This window comes from Labrus mixtus, chromosome 14, assembly GCF_963584025.1.
Source record: "Labrus mixtus chromosome 14, fLabMix1.1, whole genome shotgun sequence".
In the NCBI taxonomy this organism is placed as follows: Eukaryota; Metazoa; Chordata; class Actinopteri; order Labriformes; family Labridae; genus Labrus; species Labrus mixtus.
Window position 1 is genome coordinate 15,835,555 of NC_083625.1, and position 19,906 is coordinate 15,855,460.

A 19,906-nucleotide genomic window follows, 5' to 3' on the forward strand; every position below is an offset into this window, starting at 1 on the left:
GATTAAGTGTGACTATATTACCCCTGTGGGGAAATTGGGTCATTTACTAGAGCAGATAGCAGCCTGCAGTGGAAAAAAAAATAAAATTAAAAAAGTGCAAATAAAATAAGAACAAATGAAGCATCATGGCCATAAGACAACCTACCTTATTACGTTATAGGACTTTTCTCCGATTGGCTGGGGTTCTTTTACATTTGGATATATGTTTCTTTATAACCTGATAAGATACATTTCAGGGCTAATGAATCCATTATTGAGTTATCCCTTTATTATCTAGGTCATCAAGAATGTAGTAGCTTCTCATGTCTCCAGAAATTATCTGGAGACATTTTGCCTCTATTTGCTTGAGACAGGAGACAGGAGAGACAGAGGCTAAACAACATGCATCAAAGGTCCCAGTCTGTATTAAATGGGGGGGGGGGGGGGGGGGGGGGGGGGGGGGGCGGCATACATCTAGATCTACAACACAGCGTTGCTTCAGGGCAGGCTACAATTATATATCTGACTGCTGTGTTTGCAGATCAAATGATTAAGAGAAATGTCGTCAACAGCTTTTGATAATCATCAGCCCGTTGTGTCAGCATTGGTTTATTAATGATAATGTCCTCAGTGAGTTGCCAGATTAAAGATTGTATTTGTTGTCTGGTAAATGTGGACTAAACACAAAAAGTCCATGTTTTTAATGTCATGAAGCTGAGTTGGAATTTGGCCAAAGATCCTTTGTTAGTGGAAGCAGCCAACTCTGCCTTTAATTTGATTATGCAAGTGTCCTGAGTTTTTTTCTTTTCTTTTTGTTAGGTTTTACAAGAATACAGAATTAGTGAGACTTAGTGGTAACATCTAGCTGGCTTTGTTAGCATCATTTCTACATCTGGAGTATCAAAGTTAGACAATACTTTTTCTTAAATGGGTTCTCTAATGAATATGGACCTGCTGTATATTTTGGTCTTGGTATAAAGACACCAAAAAACAGAAAGGTGCACATAAATCCTGAAGGTAGACTGACTCTCCAACCTTTTCCTGTCCACATGGGCCAGATTTTGAACCTCCCAATGGTCATGCTGTTAGTATCGCCCGCTGTAATAAGTGTATAAATCAGTGCTAATAAGTAGAAACAATGGTGTAAAAATCAGTCTGACTAATCTTCAAGCAAAGCTGATTACTGATCTCAATCCTTGAATGTTTAAACCAAAATATTTGCACATTTTGACAGCTTAACCTAAGTGGATTCAGTCAGGGATTCGAGGGATTTGTTTATGAGTATCATATTCACTGCTGGGTACACGATGATAAATCAAGACCACCACAGCAATGTTACCCGCTGAGTGGCTAACAGGTGTATACGTTTGCATTTAAGGCAAACAGGTGATGAAAGTTCTCCCCCCGGGCTTCCTTCTTGCTGTGAGTGTGATATTTTCATCTCTATATTGTGTAGAAACGTAATCCCTACCAAATCAGTGTCGGCAGGGCTTTGTGTTTTATTTATATACACAACTTGCATGTACGCACTAAAGAAGATTGTATTTCTTCCTGGAAAAAAAGTGAGTCATCCTTATCTGACGATAGGTGAAAAGCAATTTAGATGCACACACACTCGCTGACACTTGGGCATACAAACACAGAGCATGTAATGACTATGGCTTTGATGACATTATCCCAAACAGAACAGCATGTATGAGTTGATATTCCCTTTATCTGTCAGTGTGACCTCTCTTTTTTTTCCATTTTTACTGTTTATCTCTCTTTTTCTCTTTATCATCTTTACCTCATCTCAGTGCCTTTTACATCCTTTTTTTTTTATTCTTCCTCGCTCTGAAGCTCCATATCTCCTTTCTCTATCCCCCCGGTCTCTTATCTTTCAAGGGAGCTGTTTTAAAACAACTCCCACACGCTTATGCTGATCTGTTATACAAAAGCACAGAAGCAAAACACATGCAAACACACACAAAGGGTCGCACTATTTGCAATGTGCCTCAATCATGTAATGAGGTCCAAAGGCCTTGGAACACTAAATAAAGCTTTACATACACGCACAAACCTACTGTATACATACAAAGACTGACATTGCATATCAATGTTGCATAAGAACTGACACCAAGTCATATTAATCAAATTAGATCATGAAAACACACACACACACACACACATACGCACACACACACGCACACGCACGCAGTATGGGAGAGGTGGGGCAGTGCTCTCAAACTCAAAACCTGTCAACATGTTTTCAATATTTAATCAGATTTGTATGAGCAGTCACATCATAGCTGTGTTCTCGTGATGAACCATGAATGTGGAACAGCATCCTTCCTCTCTTTATTGTCCATATTAAAGTAGCCTCAGATAGTATTTGTCCTTATTTTGACATTTTCAACTAGAATTCACCAAAACCAGGAGATTCCCATGTTTTCTTACTTTCAAAGGTGACTACTCCACAATGTAAGCATGCAAAATATTTTTTTGGGATGAGGATTTGAAATGAGCCATAATGTCTGCAGAGCAGAAAGCTGTTAAGGGAGGAGTTTCTGTTGACAGAGCTGCACAATGAAGGCGTCTCCCATCAGTGTCTCTTATTCGTTGTGTGTTTTTGAATACAGTTTGTATGCACAGTGTTGCTGTTTGTGTTAACGTTTGTCCATATTTTTCGTGTTTCCCCCTGAGTCTGTCTGTCTGTCTGTCTGCCTGCCTGCCTGCCTGCCTGCCTGCCTGCCTGCCTGTCTGTCTGTCTGTCTGCCTGCCTGCCTGCCTGTCTGTCTGTCTGCCTGCCTGCCTGCCTGCCTGCCTGCCTGCCTGTCTGTCTGTCTGCCTGCCTGCCTGCCTGTCTGTCTGCCTGCCTGCCTGCCTGTCTGCCTGCCTGCCTGCCTGCCTGCCTGCCTGTCTGTCTGCCTGCCTGCCTGCCTGCCTGCCTGCCTGTCTGCCTGCCTGCCTGCCTGCCTGCCTGTCTGCCTGCCTGCCTGTCTGTCTGCCTGCTGTCTTTCTGTCTGTTTGTGTTCCTGTACAGGGTTTGCCTGTTTGTTTTTCTGCCTTTTCATGTGTTTTCCTGTGAGAATGAGAGTTTGTGTTTCTGTGTGTGTTTCAGCCAGTTTCCTCGATTTCCAGCTACATGCACACTCACACACTCACACACACACACACACACACACACACACACACACACACACACACACACACACACACACACACACACACACACACACACACACACACTTGTGCCCCTCCTTCTGAACTGGCCGGGTGTTGTGTAATCATTTATATAAAGAGGTATTAGTGTTTCCTCCTAAAAGGAACATTGTGGCTTAGTTAGGTGACATTCCTCTCCTGCCTCGAGGACAGGAGGACTGTGGAGAAACTGTTAGGCTACAACATATACACTCTTTACACAAAGAATAGCCTATTCTCCATGTGTCTTTATTCTTTTCATTTTCAATATAGTCATACCCTGAGTACACTGTAATGTAGTTATTATTATTAGTTATAATACATTCCTAACACAAATAACCCCCCATCTCTCCAAACACACTGCCAATTAAAATAATTTGGCGTCCATTCAGAGAGAGTGTAGTGCATTTTTGTCTCTCCATGATTTCTCCAAAACAATTGTGAAAGACGAACAAAATATTTCTCTTGAACAGCTTGTACAGTAACCAAACACTTGGCAGGGACTTTTTTTTAATCTGCCGATGAGCAGTTACTGTTTCTTCTTCCAGGAGATTTGAATTTAGGTTTTGCTGCACAAAGTTTTCAGAAGACAAATCAGGATTGTATTTGTCTTTTTGAACAGCCTGACTACTACACAGTTATGTTCAGCACAAGAAACCCACTAGTGGTGCTACGAGACAATGTGTTGACGGGTACTCGCGGCTGGATAAATGTTGTGCGACACACAGCCCTGGCAGCAGTGATAATTTATTCTATTGATCAGTGGTGTTAATGACTCAGTTAATGTATGAATGTACCCAAATGGAATGAACAGGAAGAAGACCTTAAAGACACAAATATGTATTAGAATAAAGCAACTGCAGATTGCGGCCCTTCAAATTTATTAAGAGTTCCTCAGGAACTTTCTTTTTGTGTCAGGAAAAAAAACCCTCCTGATATCTGTTTACTGTCAAAAGTATCCCTCACTTTTTAATCTTCTCCTTGAACAATGTAAATAAAAACACTTCTTGTCTGCTGTGTCTGACACTCCCTGATGACTGTGGATTGAGGCATTAAATATGAATACATGAGGTGGGGTTGTTACTCCAAGTGACCCTAAACTGCAAAGAGAGTGAATTTCAAATCATTTCAACTGGGAGTGAGAAGCACAAACAGAACTCGGGAGGCCACCATTGTTGTAGTCGAGCATCCACTTTATGCAAGGCTATTGACTTCAAGTGTAATGTGTATGTGCGAAAAGCCGACTAATGCGCCGCTATTGTGAGGAACAGCTACTGCATGGGCATGCTGTTATCAAAACGTTGCAGTCTGGGACCCTTTTTCAAAACCTTCAGGCACCCAGAACACTGGAGTTGAGTCAACGAACAGCCAAAACACAACAAAAGATTGCCATTTTTGGATGAAATCTTTGTTGTGTAAATAGAGCCTTCATCTTTGTCCTTGCTCTTCAAGCTCATTCAGAGATATTCAAATAGATTTTGTTCGATTTCATTACCAGCTAATAAAATCCTGACTGTACCTTTAAATGTAGTGCACTGTTAAACATTGTTCTTGTATTAGAATCAGGTAGCAGGCTTCTCATTTTAGCCATTAAAGAACTAACCATTACTTTGTATTGCCTGAGTATGACTGAGTGGATTAGCAGTTCAACAAGACAAACTAAGAAAATAGTACTGTTGTGGTTTGATGAGGTGACAGTTAGGTTAAAAGCTTAACATTTCTAAAGTCAGATTTAGATGGTGATTTGTACTATTGACCATACCCCCCTTAATTCTGGGAATCTCACAATTAACATTGAATTTTTCCAATATGAGTAACACAAGATAAACACTCTACTGTGAACGTTCTTGATCTGGAAGTCTAGTCTTTGGTGCAGTTAGCTGGGGGAAAGTAAGGTGTGCAGAAGGTTTGGGCTACATTTCCCTCCCCAGAGTGTTGGTTATTCCACAGTGTCAGAGTCATACATATTTAAGACCACAGGTTCGGGTGGATGTAGGGTGAGCAGTGAAACGAAGAAGTAGAGGAAATCACTGAGAGTGAGCTGAAGTGGAAGTCTGTCACAAAACATTTTGGCCTCCTATCTGCTCACTCTTCCAATTTGAATCGTCCGTTGCCTCTGCCTGCGTCCCTCTCTCTCTCCTCTCCTCTCCCTCCTGCCTCTCTGGCTCCAAACTAACAGTTTGGAAAATATGAATGAAAACATTCTCCCGCCTGATTTGCCCAAATCCTGCTCCAGGCACAAACACACTACCCCATCATCAGCCCACCTTTCTGTCTCTCTCCACTGCCCCCTACATTTCTCTCCCTCTTGTTATTACACCCCTTGTGTCTTTGGTTTAACAATGTTGGCCATTTCTTTGAGGGCTGGACTGGATGAGGAGCTTGTGGGAGTTTGTTTCAATGTTTTTGTATTTTACTTTTTGTTGAGGAACTGTGGGAGTTTGAAGAGGGTAGAGGGAAGGCAAACAGGGTGACAAACAAAGACACGTGTGTGTGTGTGTGTGTGTGTGCGTGTGCGTGTGCGTGTGTGTGTGTCAGCATCTATTAAGGATTTAATATGGTTTTGTGTTTGCTGCACTCTAGAGAGCTACATTTTTGATGGTGTGTGTCTTTCAGTATCTGTTTGTGCTCTTGGTACTATCAGTGTTTATAGCAAGTGTATTTCTAAGTGTGTGTGTGTGTGTGTGTGTGTGTGTGTGTGTGTGTGTGTACTGACAGTAGCCTGCAGTGATGTGGAGTAGTGGTGTTTAATAAGTCTGAGTCATATCCATGACAACAGGGAGACTGTACCAGCATCTGAACCATATAACAAAATGGCAGCTCAGTGTGACATGCACACACACACACACACACACACACACACACACACACACACACACACACACACACACACACACACACACACACACACACACACACACACACACACACACACACACACACACACACACACACACACACACACACACACACACTCTCTCTCTAATTTAACTTTCAACTTTAGGATAAACTTTTTGGCCTCACAAAAGACTTTAAAAATAAACTTTTGGAGAACCATATGTCTTCTGCACTTCCACAAACATGTGTTCTTCGAGTACATTTTCATTTATTGTCTCTGAAGATAACACACATAAAGCCCTTAACCACCAGGCCCCCTCCTACCTCACTGCTCTCCTCCACCCTCACACTCTTTCCCATAGCCTCCATCCTCCCCCACACAGAACCAAGCACCAGCCCTGGGGTGGCCTGGGCCTTGAGCCTTCTCCATAGCTGCCCCCTCCCTCTGGGACTCACTCCCCAGACATATCTATAGAGAGAGAGAGAGAGTGGCCCAGAGAGTGGAAAGAGCATCTAATGAAGCCACATTTTTCATTCATGAGCACCAGGTTGGAACAGAAATTTTCTGAATTCTAAATTTTAAAGATGTAATCTCAATCTTTTGTGCTTAGCACTCATTGCTAGATTGCACAGAGATCACCTGTCAGTCAAACAGTGTAGACAGCTCTGTGGCATTTTATTTATGCTTTTATTTATATTTTCTCTTTATATTCTGCAAGGAAGGATCTTGTCCTTCTGCACGAACACCTAGTCACATTATGTATTTGTGGGCTTTCTTAATAATTTCAACCTTTTCAGTCTTCTCCTGCAGAAATTAGGACTCTTCTTCCCTAGTTGGGCAAAATGTTTTATTTGGAGAGATAATCAGAAGCCACATTTCTTTTAGCTTCTGTAAAGAGGAAACATTTTTTAAAGCCAATTCAAGAAAGTGCAGTGAGATAGACACTATGTGAAGAAAAGTACGAGGCTTTTGTAAACGGGAACTGTGTTACATGATCAATTTGTGTTTTTGTGTGTATTTGTGTGTTGTTGTGTGATACTGTAGCTTTGGTTGATTACTAGAAAAGCAGCACAGGGATGAGTCATCTCTGAAAGGTCACTTTGGAAATTATTTTTTGTGTTTCGAGCGATGATTGACCTCATTAACATGAATATGACACGAAGATGACTCACTGTTTCCAAAAATCACTGTGCTATACGGTGTGTGTGTGTGTGTGTGTGTGTGTGTGTGTGTGTGTGTGTGTGTGTGTGTGTGTGTGTGTGTGTGTGTGTGTGTGTGTGTGTGTGTGTGTGTGTGTGTGTGTGTGTGTGTGTGTGTGTGCGTTAAAGTGTCTGGGAGAGATAGTGTTTCATCATTTATTTCACATAAATATAAAAGTACCCCCGCTGCCATGGGATTGATGGGTGTGCGTATTTTCTTTATGAATATGACATGAAGATGACTCACTTGAGCTGCAAAAAAAAATGTAACGTGTTTGTGTGTGCTGTGTGTGTGTTTGTGTGTACACATACTGTATGAACAATTTATTAACATCTGTCTGGCTCTGCCAGTCTGAATCTTGTCTTGCTGAGATTTGTAGACAATTCTGATAACCTAACCCTAACCCAACAACAAACAAGCGCTAACTGCAGTGGCATTTTTTTGTCTTTTTCATTTCATTTTTTACTAAATCATGCCATTCAGTTTAATATAATACAAAAAAATAATAGGATTGCATGGCACTTCATTTATATCATAAACTGCTCTCATGTCTGCTATATGCTTGTGAAAGAGGTCAGGTTCAAAGATGAACCAACCAAGAAGTAACACATCATTCTACACTCACTCTTTGGAGCTTTAGCAGACAAGGAGTCAGAGGGGACTTCTCTTTTTGCATCTTTTTGAAGTCCGTTACCTCTAAACTTGTGTTACACCAGAAGACTCCAATGGTGAGCTGCTGCTGCCAGAGGACATTTGGTCTGCAGATGATAACCAATGGTTTCCAAGATTGATGGAGACCAAACACAATGCTCAAAAGAGGGAGAATATTGAAAAAAGATACGTCTGTTGGCCGGAAAGTGAGAAAAGGGAAAGTGTTTGCTAATAGGTTTTCCTTGTTCATAAGTTCTTTAATCATTCAGTAATATCATATTATATAAATCCATGTAGAGTAGGGGGCAGGTGGGTACATTTGCTAATAAATGGCGGTAACACGCCATAACACAGAGTAGCCCCTGAGCTGTGGGGGTTGTAACCCTGTGCCCTGTTGGAAGCTTGCCTGATTCCTGTAGTCTGCATGCTGATATGGGATCGTGTTTTAGAGTAGGGTGGATTTAAGCGGGTCGCCCAAGGATAAGGGGCTGCTGGCACAATACACACACACACAACACCCTCACAGACACAGACAAGCACAGACCCATACACACACCCAGACAGAGTGTGGTGTGAAAACTAGGGGAAGAAAGAGGGGGATTACAGGGAAGAAAAGGGAATAGCAGGTTTTCTCAGCTGAACTGTGACAGTGAGGTATTTCAAGAATAAGCGATTATTTCAAACACACACAAGGAGGGATTGTTTGAATCAGACGAGAATGCTACGTCTGAACAAGTAGTTTAATCTTGCACTCAAAGTTAAACTGATAGCAGAGACTTTTTTGGAGCACATAGACCTATGAATTCAGGCCATTGCATCACATTGGGAAACTTAAAAGAAGAAATGACCTTTTTGGACCACTTTGAAGTTTTTATTGAAGTACATGAACAAGATTCCTTTATTTGGAATAACATAACTTCAGAAAAAGTTTAATTTGGCCCATTTTCCTGAGAGTAACAAACACAACCCAAACTAAAATGTCTGATTTGAAAGCAGAAATTAGCATGTTTACAACCCGGTACAAAAAACGATTTTGGTCTGATAAGTTAATGTCTTCACACACACTGAGAGGGCTGACATTTTTTATAACTCACCTGTTTTAATTTGACTAAGGATCTGAGTTATGCATTACTAGGTGCATGACCATTCTGACTGCAAGACGCCAAGTTGAATGCGTGACTTAGTGCCCGCATTAGCTCCAGCGCTTTGCCTGTTGTTAGATTGACCAAAAGTTTGACAGTCAGCATTTGAAAGGCTTCCAAAACAGCCCTTCAGAAGGTGTGACGTCACTCAGCCTTTTTGCCATGTACATTTAATAATATGTGGGCCATTCAAAGTCGTCCTCTGACTTTGTTATTGACACATTGTGTGTTTTTCCCTTCAGACGGATAGCTAGGCTAGCTTGTTAGCTGACAAAGTAAAAATGGCAGAAGTGAACAGTAGTTGAACTGCTTTACTTTACTCATCTCGTCTTTCCTATTTCCTTTTTCTTTTCTTTATTTGTTCCCCCTCTAATTTCTCCTTGACCCTCTTTTCTTCACATCTCACTTGCCTTTGTTTTTTTCTCTCTTCCCTACTCTTTGTCTTCTGTGACTTTTCCTCTCTTTTTGCCTTTTATTCTCATTGTGTATTTACTGTAGATTTCTGCCTGGTTAAGAGGAACTTCCTGCTCTTCGTGAGTGATCTGTCAGAAGCTGATGTCTGTTTAAACCTGTGTGGGCAGAGAGTCAGACAGAGAGAGCTGAGCTCAGCCACTGTCGCTCTGCCTACACTGGAAATGTCTTATGTAAACACCATCCACTTCACCCCTCCTTCAGAGAAGATTATGATTGATGCTTTATGAAGAGGAGGAACATGAAACTCTCATAGTGGTGGATTACATATGGGGTAGAGGGGAAAAAAGACCAAGCTGACATTTTCCTACCATCTTTCAGTCTCTTTTTTTTTTTTTAATCATTAACCTTTTTTTAAATCAAGGTGCATAGTTTTTCCTATTGCATACATACATGTGTTCTTTCACTCACAGTTTCACTCAAATGCACCTAGCTAAAAATAACACAGCCTGAAACAAAAGTCTGACACTAACTCCTTAAGTCGTGATCAGTGTTATGATGTTCACTTTTTGTAGTTTGGAAAGGGTGATCCATCTGTATCATCATTTTAGAGGCTGTTTCTATTGAATCTGTACTATACCTTTGTTAATAATAATGATAATAACTTGGATTTGTATAGCGCCTTTCAAGGAACCAAAGGACGCTTTACAGTGGTAAAAAGGGAGGCGGTGATAGGAGGCAGCAAAAAACAGTAGTTGTTGTTGTTTCTGCTACTGTTAGTATAAACCTTGTTATTGGCTAACAAAATGTAGGTTTCATTATAAAGAAGTTGAAAAAGGGGATATTGGAATAACACATAAGTGCAGCTATTTTTGAAAATGAAAGCATAAAGTGTCTCATTTGCATGTGTAAAGAAGTCATCAGCCAAATTTGAAAAGGCCAATGCTCCTAAACGTATCAAAAACATGCAATATGCAAATTCCAGCATATTCTTCTAAAGGTTGTTTGCGCAAAAAACAAATTATTTTAGGATTATTCTTAACTCGCTAAAATAGAGAAAATGTATTTACAGTTTCATAGAGAGCTGTTATTGTCTTCAGTGTTGATGGACGACTCTGCACTTTATCTCTGCCTTTGTAGTTGTGATGAAGTTGGACAAGCAGGAGACCTTTTGGCACATGGTTTTGTTTACCTGCATTATGAAAGGTCTGTCTTTGTGAGATACATGGTGTGTCTTTGTGGGATACATGATACCCACCAGTGGAAGAACACATTGTACTCTGACCCCCGCTGACTCTCATCCTGTTAGAGGCGATGACTTGACATTATTATGAGGTGATGCTTTCCTTTCATGTCTCACTTCATGTTTTAACTCCTGCACCTCTGACACCAGAGCCCAGAGCCTGACTCAAATATAAACACGAGAGTGATAGAGAGAGACGATACCAAGAAATCTGACAGGCAGGTTGAAGAGAAGAACTAAAGTAACACGAGCTGATCTAACCTCTCTGTTCAATTCTTTAACGGTTACTTTTTTTTTGCTCTTTGGAACAGATACCAAAAAGACAGAAAAGGGTTTGAGTTCACAGATTGAGGTTAAGGTGGATATAAGGTATCGTCTACTTCAATTTGTCCCTGTTAAATAACCCAGGTTCAGCTTTGGTTCAGCTATCATTTACACACTGCTAGATGGTTATGTCCCCTGCCTTCCTTCCTTGATTCATTTTTTGTCTTTTCTTTCTCCTTTTACTTTTGTAAGTCATAGCAAAACCCCAAGCAAACATGAGTCATTAATCTATATGTAATAACCCCATATATGGATTTCAGTCAGCTGATAGCAGTACACTACAACGCTGACCTGTTATCACATTATGGATTTAAAATGCTTATGTCAACATGTTTTTGAGTAAATAGGAGTAATCACGCAATCTTAACTGAGGCTATCATGAATGTAAAGGAAAATATTTAATGAATCAATGGAGGACTGTATATAATGGCTAGACAGCTTTTAGGATAGGATAGGATCGTACTTTATTTTACCAATCAGTCATGTAAGAATATGCACAAAAATCACAATAATGTTCAACAGCTTTTTTCTGACCTATAACAATTGAATCTATTGTCTAATTCATACCCCAAACAAGTATTCTCTGTGGAGGAAAAACCTGACATGTGCCACATAAATTCATTGTTTGTCAGTTTTTACTGTTAACTAAAACAACACATTAGCACCACTATAGTATCAGTTGACATGGTTGTTCATTCCCATTAACATAATAATTGTTGAATACTTCATTTACCAACTATCCTACTTATTAGAGCAATATCAAGCAGGTTTCACTATCCCTAAAAAGTCTAGTATTCATTCTCTCAGAGAAAAGTGTGAGATCTATTCAAGAGTATTATTCAGTTTTAAGTAAACATAGTGAAGAGTACACACACAGTTTTTTATCTTTTCATGGGGTTTGTTAACAATAACATTAGCTGTGTTCTTTGATAATGCAATAATACCATCCGACGTTGTAATTGAACCTGAAGATGCTTTTAACGTTACATAACAGGAACAAGCAGCCCAGTGTGTCCTGTGAAACCTATTCACCCTGTGAGGTGTGTGTGTCTCTCCTGTTGCTTTGTTTCTGTTCTTTTATCTCCCCTACAAGTAGACTGGCCAGGCCCGTTTGTCTAGTATCAGATATCAGCCTGATACCAGGCCACCACAGGGTTCTATTTGATGCCGTGTTGTCCCTACAGAGAGATTGGTAGGATTTAAAATGTATTTATGATGACATATTTGCCTCCATTGATTGACCATTTGCAGACCGAAATGGATCAGATCTGTGCTTCTATTTTGATCTTGAAAGGCAAGGATCCCATCATTTTAATGGTATCAGCAGCTACACACTGAAAAGGACCAGCCAGAGGTCAAGTGCATTCTGCATTAATATACTGGGCAAAGTTTAGCCAGTCTGCCAAGAGATTTACATGCTTTGAGTAGGAAGTTGAAGGAGACAGAGTTTTGATAGAAGTGCCAAAGTTAAGGAAAGAGTTCATGAAAAGTTAAGGAGGGAAGATTGGCTGAGAAACTGTCAAAGTTGGAAATGCAGAGGATTAGATAAGAGATGCTAAAAAAAAGGTTTGTATGTCTGTAAAACAACTGCACCGCTAATGATATTAATAGTTACACAATTTTTTTTTAATGGTTTTATGTTTTAGAGTAGTGGTCGGGATTGCAGGGCCAATAATAACGATAATATCCTGATACAGCTATTCTATGATCATTTATTTATTTCAAAACAACATCAACTGATTTAAGAATACAAAGTACACCTAAAAGGTACCCCCATTGTCAAGTTGTTCTTTGGTCAATTGAACGTACAATATGCATTGTTACAATCTTTACAATAAATTATCTAAATGAATTAAAAATCAACTAAACCTATGTTATGTATGAGTTCTTACATTACCTCAGATATTTCCAACACTTATCAAAGTCAGAGAAATCCCTAATTTTATGTCTTGTCGTGGTGGCCGCCATGAAACACTACATGTTTACAGTTTCCGTGGAAACATGGGATAATACATCAAAGACCTGTACATAAGGAACTGGGAATTGCTACTGAAAGCTGCCGTACTGTTGCTATATTCGCTGCAGTGATAAAAAATATTATTTCAAATAAAAATATTTGGCACCACAGATTTTTTTTTAGTTTTATCACACCAGTCAGTACAAACATTGTTGTATAGATATTTTGTCCAACTCCTTTTTTATAGTAGGCTTGAAGGAAATCCCACACTGACTTGGCTTGCACTTTAATGACAGTGAAAATACGACCCCTTCCCACCCATAAATTGACTACATTGTATGTTTCTCCTTAGTAATTGTGCTGGAAAGTAGTGAGTTTAAATGTTAGCAGGGATTTATGTATTAAATTAGGCATCTGTTATTATGATTACAGCGGTAGTGTCAGTGATAATGGGGGGGATAATGATAAGTGTAGGGTGATGATGATGATGATGATGATGATGATGAGAGTGCTGCTGGATGTGAGGGCCATGGCAGAGACTGAGGAGGAGGATGATGATGATAATGATGATGATGATGATGATGATGATAATGACAACACTGTGATAATAAGGTCCCTGTAGACTGAAGCTAAACAGAGAGCCAGCGGTTGTTTTGTTTTGTTGTTGTGATCACTAGAACACTTCACCTTTCACACAAAGGTCACTACTCTAACGGACGAGCGTGTGATTCACAGGGGTGTGTGTGTCACTATGCATAACACTGAGCTGTTTTGGAGAAACTGTGAGTGTGTGTGATCTGTACAGTGTGTCTGATTACTCCAGTCGTGGTGTCTCCCTCCCTTTTTTTTGTTAGGTCTAACTTGTTTTGTGCATTTTTTTATTTATTCTAAGGCTGGGCATTATGGAAAAATATGTGCTCATGCTCTTTTTCTCTATTAAACAATATGGATAATTTTGACAATCTATCATTTGATAAAGCTGGCAGTTTGAGGATTATTCTGATTATCAATGAATCAGCAGTTAATTGCAATGTTTCTATCAGACTAATTTCCTAGTTGTTTAAACAGAAATTTAAATTCAGACTAATCGTCTGGTCTAAAAGTAAGAAACTGTCTCAAATTCAGCATAATTTATTTAAATTGTCTGCAGATAAACAGTGTCATTTGGTTTGCCGAGTGTGGCAGACGTGTATTATGATCGCACTGCCAGCCTTCTGTTCTCCCGTCAACATTAATGTGGTTACACATTGCTGGTCGATAGTCCCGTTTCACCTGACACAGCCTACATACATTTTTATCTCTATTAACTACCTCCAAATACTGCCTTAACTATTTAATCTACTTGTTTACATCCAGGTAGTAGAGTTGGAAATTAAGAGAGAAGGGGATCAACCAGCGCTAAAGCCAGGCAATGGCTACAGCCCCAATCTGGTGGTGGTTGGCTGTGTTGCAGTTTGAGCATAACATTTGAACTGCAATGTGGGCCAAAATATATACGAGTAATTGTTTTACCGACGAGTAACTCTAGCACTGACCAGCGAGGGTGATGAGGTTTAACCGTTTAGTGGACTAACCCTTAGAACATTCTGACTTTCACTTTTATGCACCTCACTTGCACTCATCTTTATTAAAAAAAAACAAAAAACATTTCATTTATCCACTTTTGGGGAAGTTGGCATTTACCCCTCATTTACTTCACGTGCAAGAAAAAAACTGCAGTTTCACCGCAATGGTCATTATTTTTACTCATTGATTTATCCATTTAGAGTTAAATATCTGCGGTATATCACTGTTGTTGATTTAAATTTCATGAAGACTGTGTTTACCCATCCAAATGTTACATGAGGGCCTGTGCGTCTGAGTGTTTGTGCTTGTTTGTGTGCATGGGTGTGCTTGAGTCTTTATTGGTTCCCAGTGGGTCGAGCAGAGATCTTGACCCCATTTCCTGCTGTTGTTGACAGAGAGACATTGAGGCCCGAGGCTCCAGTGGACCAGACACTGCCTGGAGGAGCTTTCTGTCACTAATGCCTACAACCACTGGATATGTCATTGTTTTGATTACACTCTTTTTTCTTTTGCCATTTGTGAAACTGGGACTCAGTCTTTCTGGAGACATTAGGTCAGGACCCGACTGTTAGGGAGCGCTTCAGACATGTGAAGGGCTTCTTGGTAATGCATGTCATATGGGAAGAGCCTGGTGTTGTGGTTTGTCACAGAGCATCTTCTGCACACACAGTGATTATTTAACAAAAATAATTCTATGATTTTTATGTGAAGGAAAACATTTTATGAGGACTCTATGATTAAGCAGTTTAAATGAAAAAATGCAGTGCAATATTTTCGCAATGAGTTTAAATAAAGAGTCAAGCTTGCAAGTAAGACGCAGAGTTGTCAGCACTGCTAATTTTAGAGTCGGCAAACCAATACTACATCTTTTACCCGCAAAATAATTTAAATAATATGTCGTCCATTTCTTCTTTCTTCTATGTGTTCTCTTATCTTATCTTCAGACAAGTCAGTTAAATTGAATTTCATTTTTGTGTTAAATTGAGTAGGAAATTAGTTGTGAGGAACATCCCTACATTTTCAAAGGTTTATTTTTGGGCTTCATTTAGAGATAGGACAGTGGCTAGTCAGAAATCTGGGACAGACAGAGTGGAGAATTACATGTTGGAAAGGAGCCACTGGTTGGATTCAAACCCAGGCCGTAAACTTGGGGGACTACAGCCTCTGTACATACGGCCCGTGTACTATTACTATGCTACCGACGCCCCCACAACATCTATTTTATACATGCATGCATTAACTTTGCATGTGTCTTTTTGTTTGTTCCAGGTTGCCTCCAGAGTCGGCAGGTGGGCTGTCCAACAACAGGCAGGACAGGGAGGGAGTTACCCAGCATCCCCCCACCCAGCGCTACAGCTGCTACGACCTGGATGACCTGGATGTTGCCTGGCTGGAGCTGGTGAACCACGAGTTCAGACAGATGGGTGAGTGCAAACAGAAGACACAGCCTCCCTGCCTGATTACAATCATGAAACTGGCACTAAATCTCTGTTAATGTTGGGACTCAACGGAATCTTTCGAAGTGTCTGAAGTTGATCATGGCTGCCACCTGCACTCTGTCAAAAGAGCTTTCAAAGGTATTATACAAGGTGTAGGTGCTACTCTAACTACTCTCAGACTATCCTCACAATATTGGGGTGAAATTGTGCCTTTTTGATGATAATATGATTTTTGCTAAGAAAGGTTTTTAGATATGATTCAGCAGAAAATCTGCAGTTGTTTCCAGGACAATTTAATTTCAACCTAAAACTCCCATTTATAAAAGTCTAAAAATGTCATAGTTTGGTTCCTGAAATTGCAGATGATCTGAATAACTGCAACTTGACAGGAAGTCACATTTGTCTTTCTTCCCTTTTCCTCACTCTCAGTATGTTGTTCTTTCTTTCTTTCTTTCTTTCTGTCTTTCTTTCCTTATTATCTTCTTACTCTCTCTTCTCCGATCCCTCTCTTTTCCACTTTTGTCTCACCTTTCTCTCTCCTCTGCTTTGTTCCATCCTCCATTTGCCATGGTGACCGGAGCTTATCCCAAACCTCTCTCCCATCTCCTCCATTGAATTCCATATCTGATCAACTCCTTTCAGATAAAGAGCTGTAATTGTGTTTATAAATCCCCTTCGGGGTTTCAGCTCTTATTTCTGGGACACACATTTTCCTTAAATCTAAACACACACACACACACACACACAGAGACGCAGAGGTGGGTTGTTTCTCCTAACTTTCATTGTTAGAGCAAACAGACATTTGATCGGTTTTGTCAGGCTAGGATTTTTTCTATGTTAGCCCTTAGTCTTAGATTGAAATATACATGTATGCAATTGTTTATATTTTGAATGCATACTTAGTGAGGCGTCGGTGGCCTAGTTGTTAGTTTAAGTATTGTACTAAGTTTATTCAGTTAGGCGAACCCAGAAATCTTCATTGCACATGTAACACTGAGTGAGTAGAACTCTTCAAGCCTTAAACAAAGCGTTTGTGGGCGTGCAAGAAGTGAAACATATCTTGAGTTATATTGCCAATAATTAGTGATTGAGTACTCGTACCTTGTATCACTGAGGAAACTTGTCATGCTTAGTACTTGCTTATTTGTTTTTTTAATGGATTAAGAGATGGAGTTAGTTAGATTTTCAGATTTGTAAGTTATAGGATAGAAAGTAGTCATTGAGAGCAGCAACACCAGAAAACATGCAGTCTGTCTTAAAAGAGGAAACACTGAGGCAACAAGTCAAGTCTGTGTATGTGTGTAAGTGTGTTAGTGTGTGTGTTTTAGGGATGCGTTGTTGCCTTCACTTCTGAAAAAGGATATAAAGACATGGATAACTTGGATAATGTGAAGAAAAAAAACAATAAAACAGAGAAATCTAATAAAAGTCTACTTTATGGGTTTCTCTTTGGCTTGGGTGTGTTTTATCTGTCTCTGTGTCTATATGTTTGAAAGGGAAGCTTCTTTTATTTCATGAGAAAATACGTTTAAAAAGTACATGAACAAATGGATGACCTACATAATGTGCAGAATAGAAGCAGTAGAACACATAAAAGTCTGGTTTGATTTGTGTGTGTTTGTGTTCCTGTGTCTGTAAGTGTTTGTTGCTTTCATGGAGATAAGTGCAGTCATGGGCACATCCAGGTAATGATTAATGTGCATCTGCATGTGCGCACAGCTGTCACACGAACAAACAAGGAAACGTAGATAAAGAAAATAAATAGAGTTGATTCAGTGAGAGTGAACTGAACAAACAGAGTGCATGGTGCAGACACATACACACACCTTGAAGAATGTGTGACCAGTGGTGTTGTATCCCTCCTTCCTCTGTGCGTGTGTGTGTGTGTGTGTGTGCGTGTGTGTGTGTGTGTGTGTTTTCAGTTTCTGATGTAAATGTCACAGCAGGTTAATATCTAACTAACTCTACTTCCCTATTCCTCGGCTTCTTCAAAAGCAGCCTCCATACCGACATCAGATACAATCACATGCTTTTATCTTTTGAGTTCTTCATTATTGCCGCATTCATAACTAACATGTTACAACAGCAGCAGGCGTTGACTTAGATAATAACGTAGCCGTAAGATGTCCAGAAAAAATGGACAAGTATAACAGGAAAAGGGATTTTGCGTGTGTCTAAGATCTTCCTTGTAATGTGAAACTGAGGCTTCACTGGGTTGGCACTTACACGCTCAGTAAATAAAGTGTTGTTTTTATTTTGGGCTGAGAAGGAATTGAGTGACATAAATAATAGATACTCAGGACGCTCAGCTCCACTTAAAAATAATCTCCCAACTGAGTCCTGAAACCTCCAAATAAGTCAATAAATAATCTTCCAAGACAGTAGAGGTTTATATACTGTTTTTATTTATTTACTAATACTTGGAGTATGTGTCAAAACACTTGAACACTTAAAAAAAAATGTTGTGTTCACTTGAGATTCTTTTGCAAAGAGAGTTGATGTAGTAAATGTAATAAGATAACATAAAGAAAATTATATCCAGGAAATTGATCAGCTAATTGTATTTATTTATTTGGTGGTGGGGGGGGGCGAGGCCAGATTCGAGCCCACAACACTGCAATGAGGACTATAGCATCCGTACATGGTGGCGTGCAACATAACCGCTAGGCTATACGGCTCCCTATTTTTGGCCTTTTAATGTCTTCATTAGAGCGACAGGACAGTAGATCGAGTTGGAAATTAGGGAACGAGAGTTGGGAATGACATGTGGGAAAGGAGCCACAGGTCGGGTTCAAACCCGGGACAAATGCTAGATGATTACAGCCTCTGTACATTGGGCGTGTGAACTAACCACTAGACCACTGGCACCGCTCACTGAACCAATTTGATCCACACTCTTATTTAAGAAGTGATGTTAATACAGTTTAAAATCTGTCGTAAACCAACCACTAGACAACCAAAGAAGAAAAGGAAGCTTGCTTTATGTCTCATCCAAATTATTCCAATATCACAGGAAATTATAGTGAAACACTGACAGAACTACACTTTGCACCAGAACCAGTCGACTTGCTCAGAATCAGTTGATGCAAATTATTATTTGATTTGAGATGATTTTCTTTTCCAGCAGACAATTAACATTTTGCTATATTAAAGTCTCTGAATAATATGATCTAAAATGTTTTTTCCTGCTTTGAACACAAATAATCTTCATTTCAGAAAAAGCCCTTTTGATTTAATGCCTCGCTGTTACCAATTTTGTATAATCGTGGAATTTCTGTTGCGTGTAATGAGATAATAGTTAGCCACATCTGTCTGCTACCATCCTGAAAACCAGACACTTTGCTTTCATTGTAGCTCAAAAATCTTTTTTTTTTATGAGGCAGAGAGCTTGCATTTGCCAGATAAATCCGCTCTCATTATCTATTAACCATCCTTAGAGCAAGGCATTTCTTTGAGATGCAAATGAAGAAGGTATGCTAATGCCAACACTTATTGATGAGGTGAACGGAGCTGCTGGCAAGAACTGGTAAATGTTGTCGTTTTTGGCTGTTCTCGTGAACTGGCTTGTAGTAACAGAGCTCATGCAGAATGTCTCTTCTTTTTTTATGGTTTGAAGAGTCTGCGGCTCCACATACTCCCACATCCTGCAGCTAATTTTCAGCACATTTTATCCAAAGCTGTCCCAAAGAAAACAGACAGTGACCTGTGTGAGGTGTTCTTGCAAAGAAAAGCTGTGTACATTTCCAATTAAAGTGCGAGACGGTGTTCCAGCCAAAAATAACTGCCATTTGTTACATTGGCTCACTCAGTCTGAGTTTCTTACAAGCAGCTTTCCAGTTACTGTTTTTCTTGTCTGTAACAAGACGTAAAAGAAACCTCTCCGTGCTGACCCTGTTGCTGAACTCTCTGTTTAATTGCTCAGGCTCAGTTTTTTCTCAAATGTATCTCTGTCTCAACCATTGCGCTGAACACATT

At 39.8% G+C, this 19,906-nt stretch overlaps 1 protein-coding gene across 1 annotated transcript in view; it reads left to right on the top strand.

Moving 5' to 3' along the window:
- jade2 (jade family PHD finger 2) overlaps positions 1-19,906 on the top strand; it is a 166,506-nt gene that overhangs the window by 72,109 nt on the left and 74,491 nt on the right. Inside the window, exon 5 of the mRNA XM_061055388.1 lies at positions 15,762-15,916. Coding sequence (XP_060911371.1) covers positions 15,762-15,916 — 155 coding nt within the window. The remainder of the gene's footprint in view (positions 1-15,761; positions 15,917-19,906) is intronic.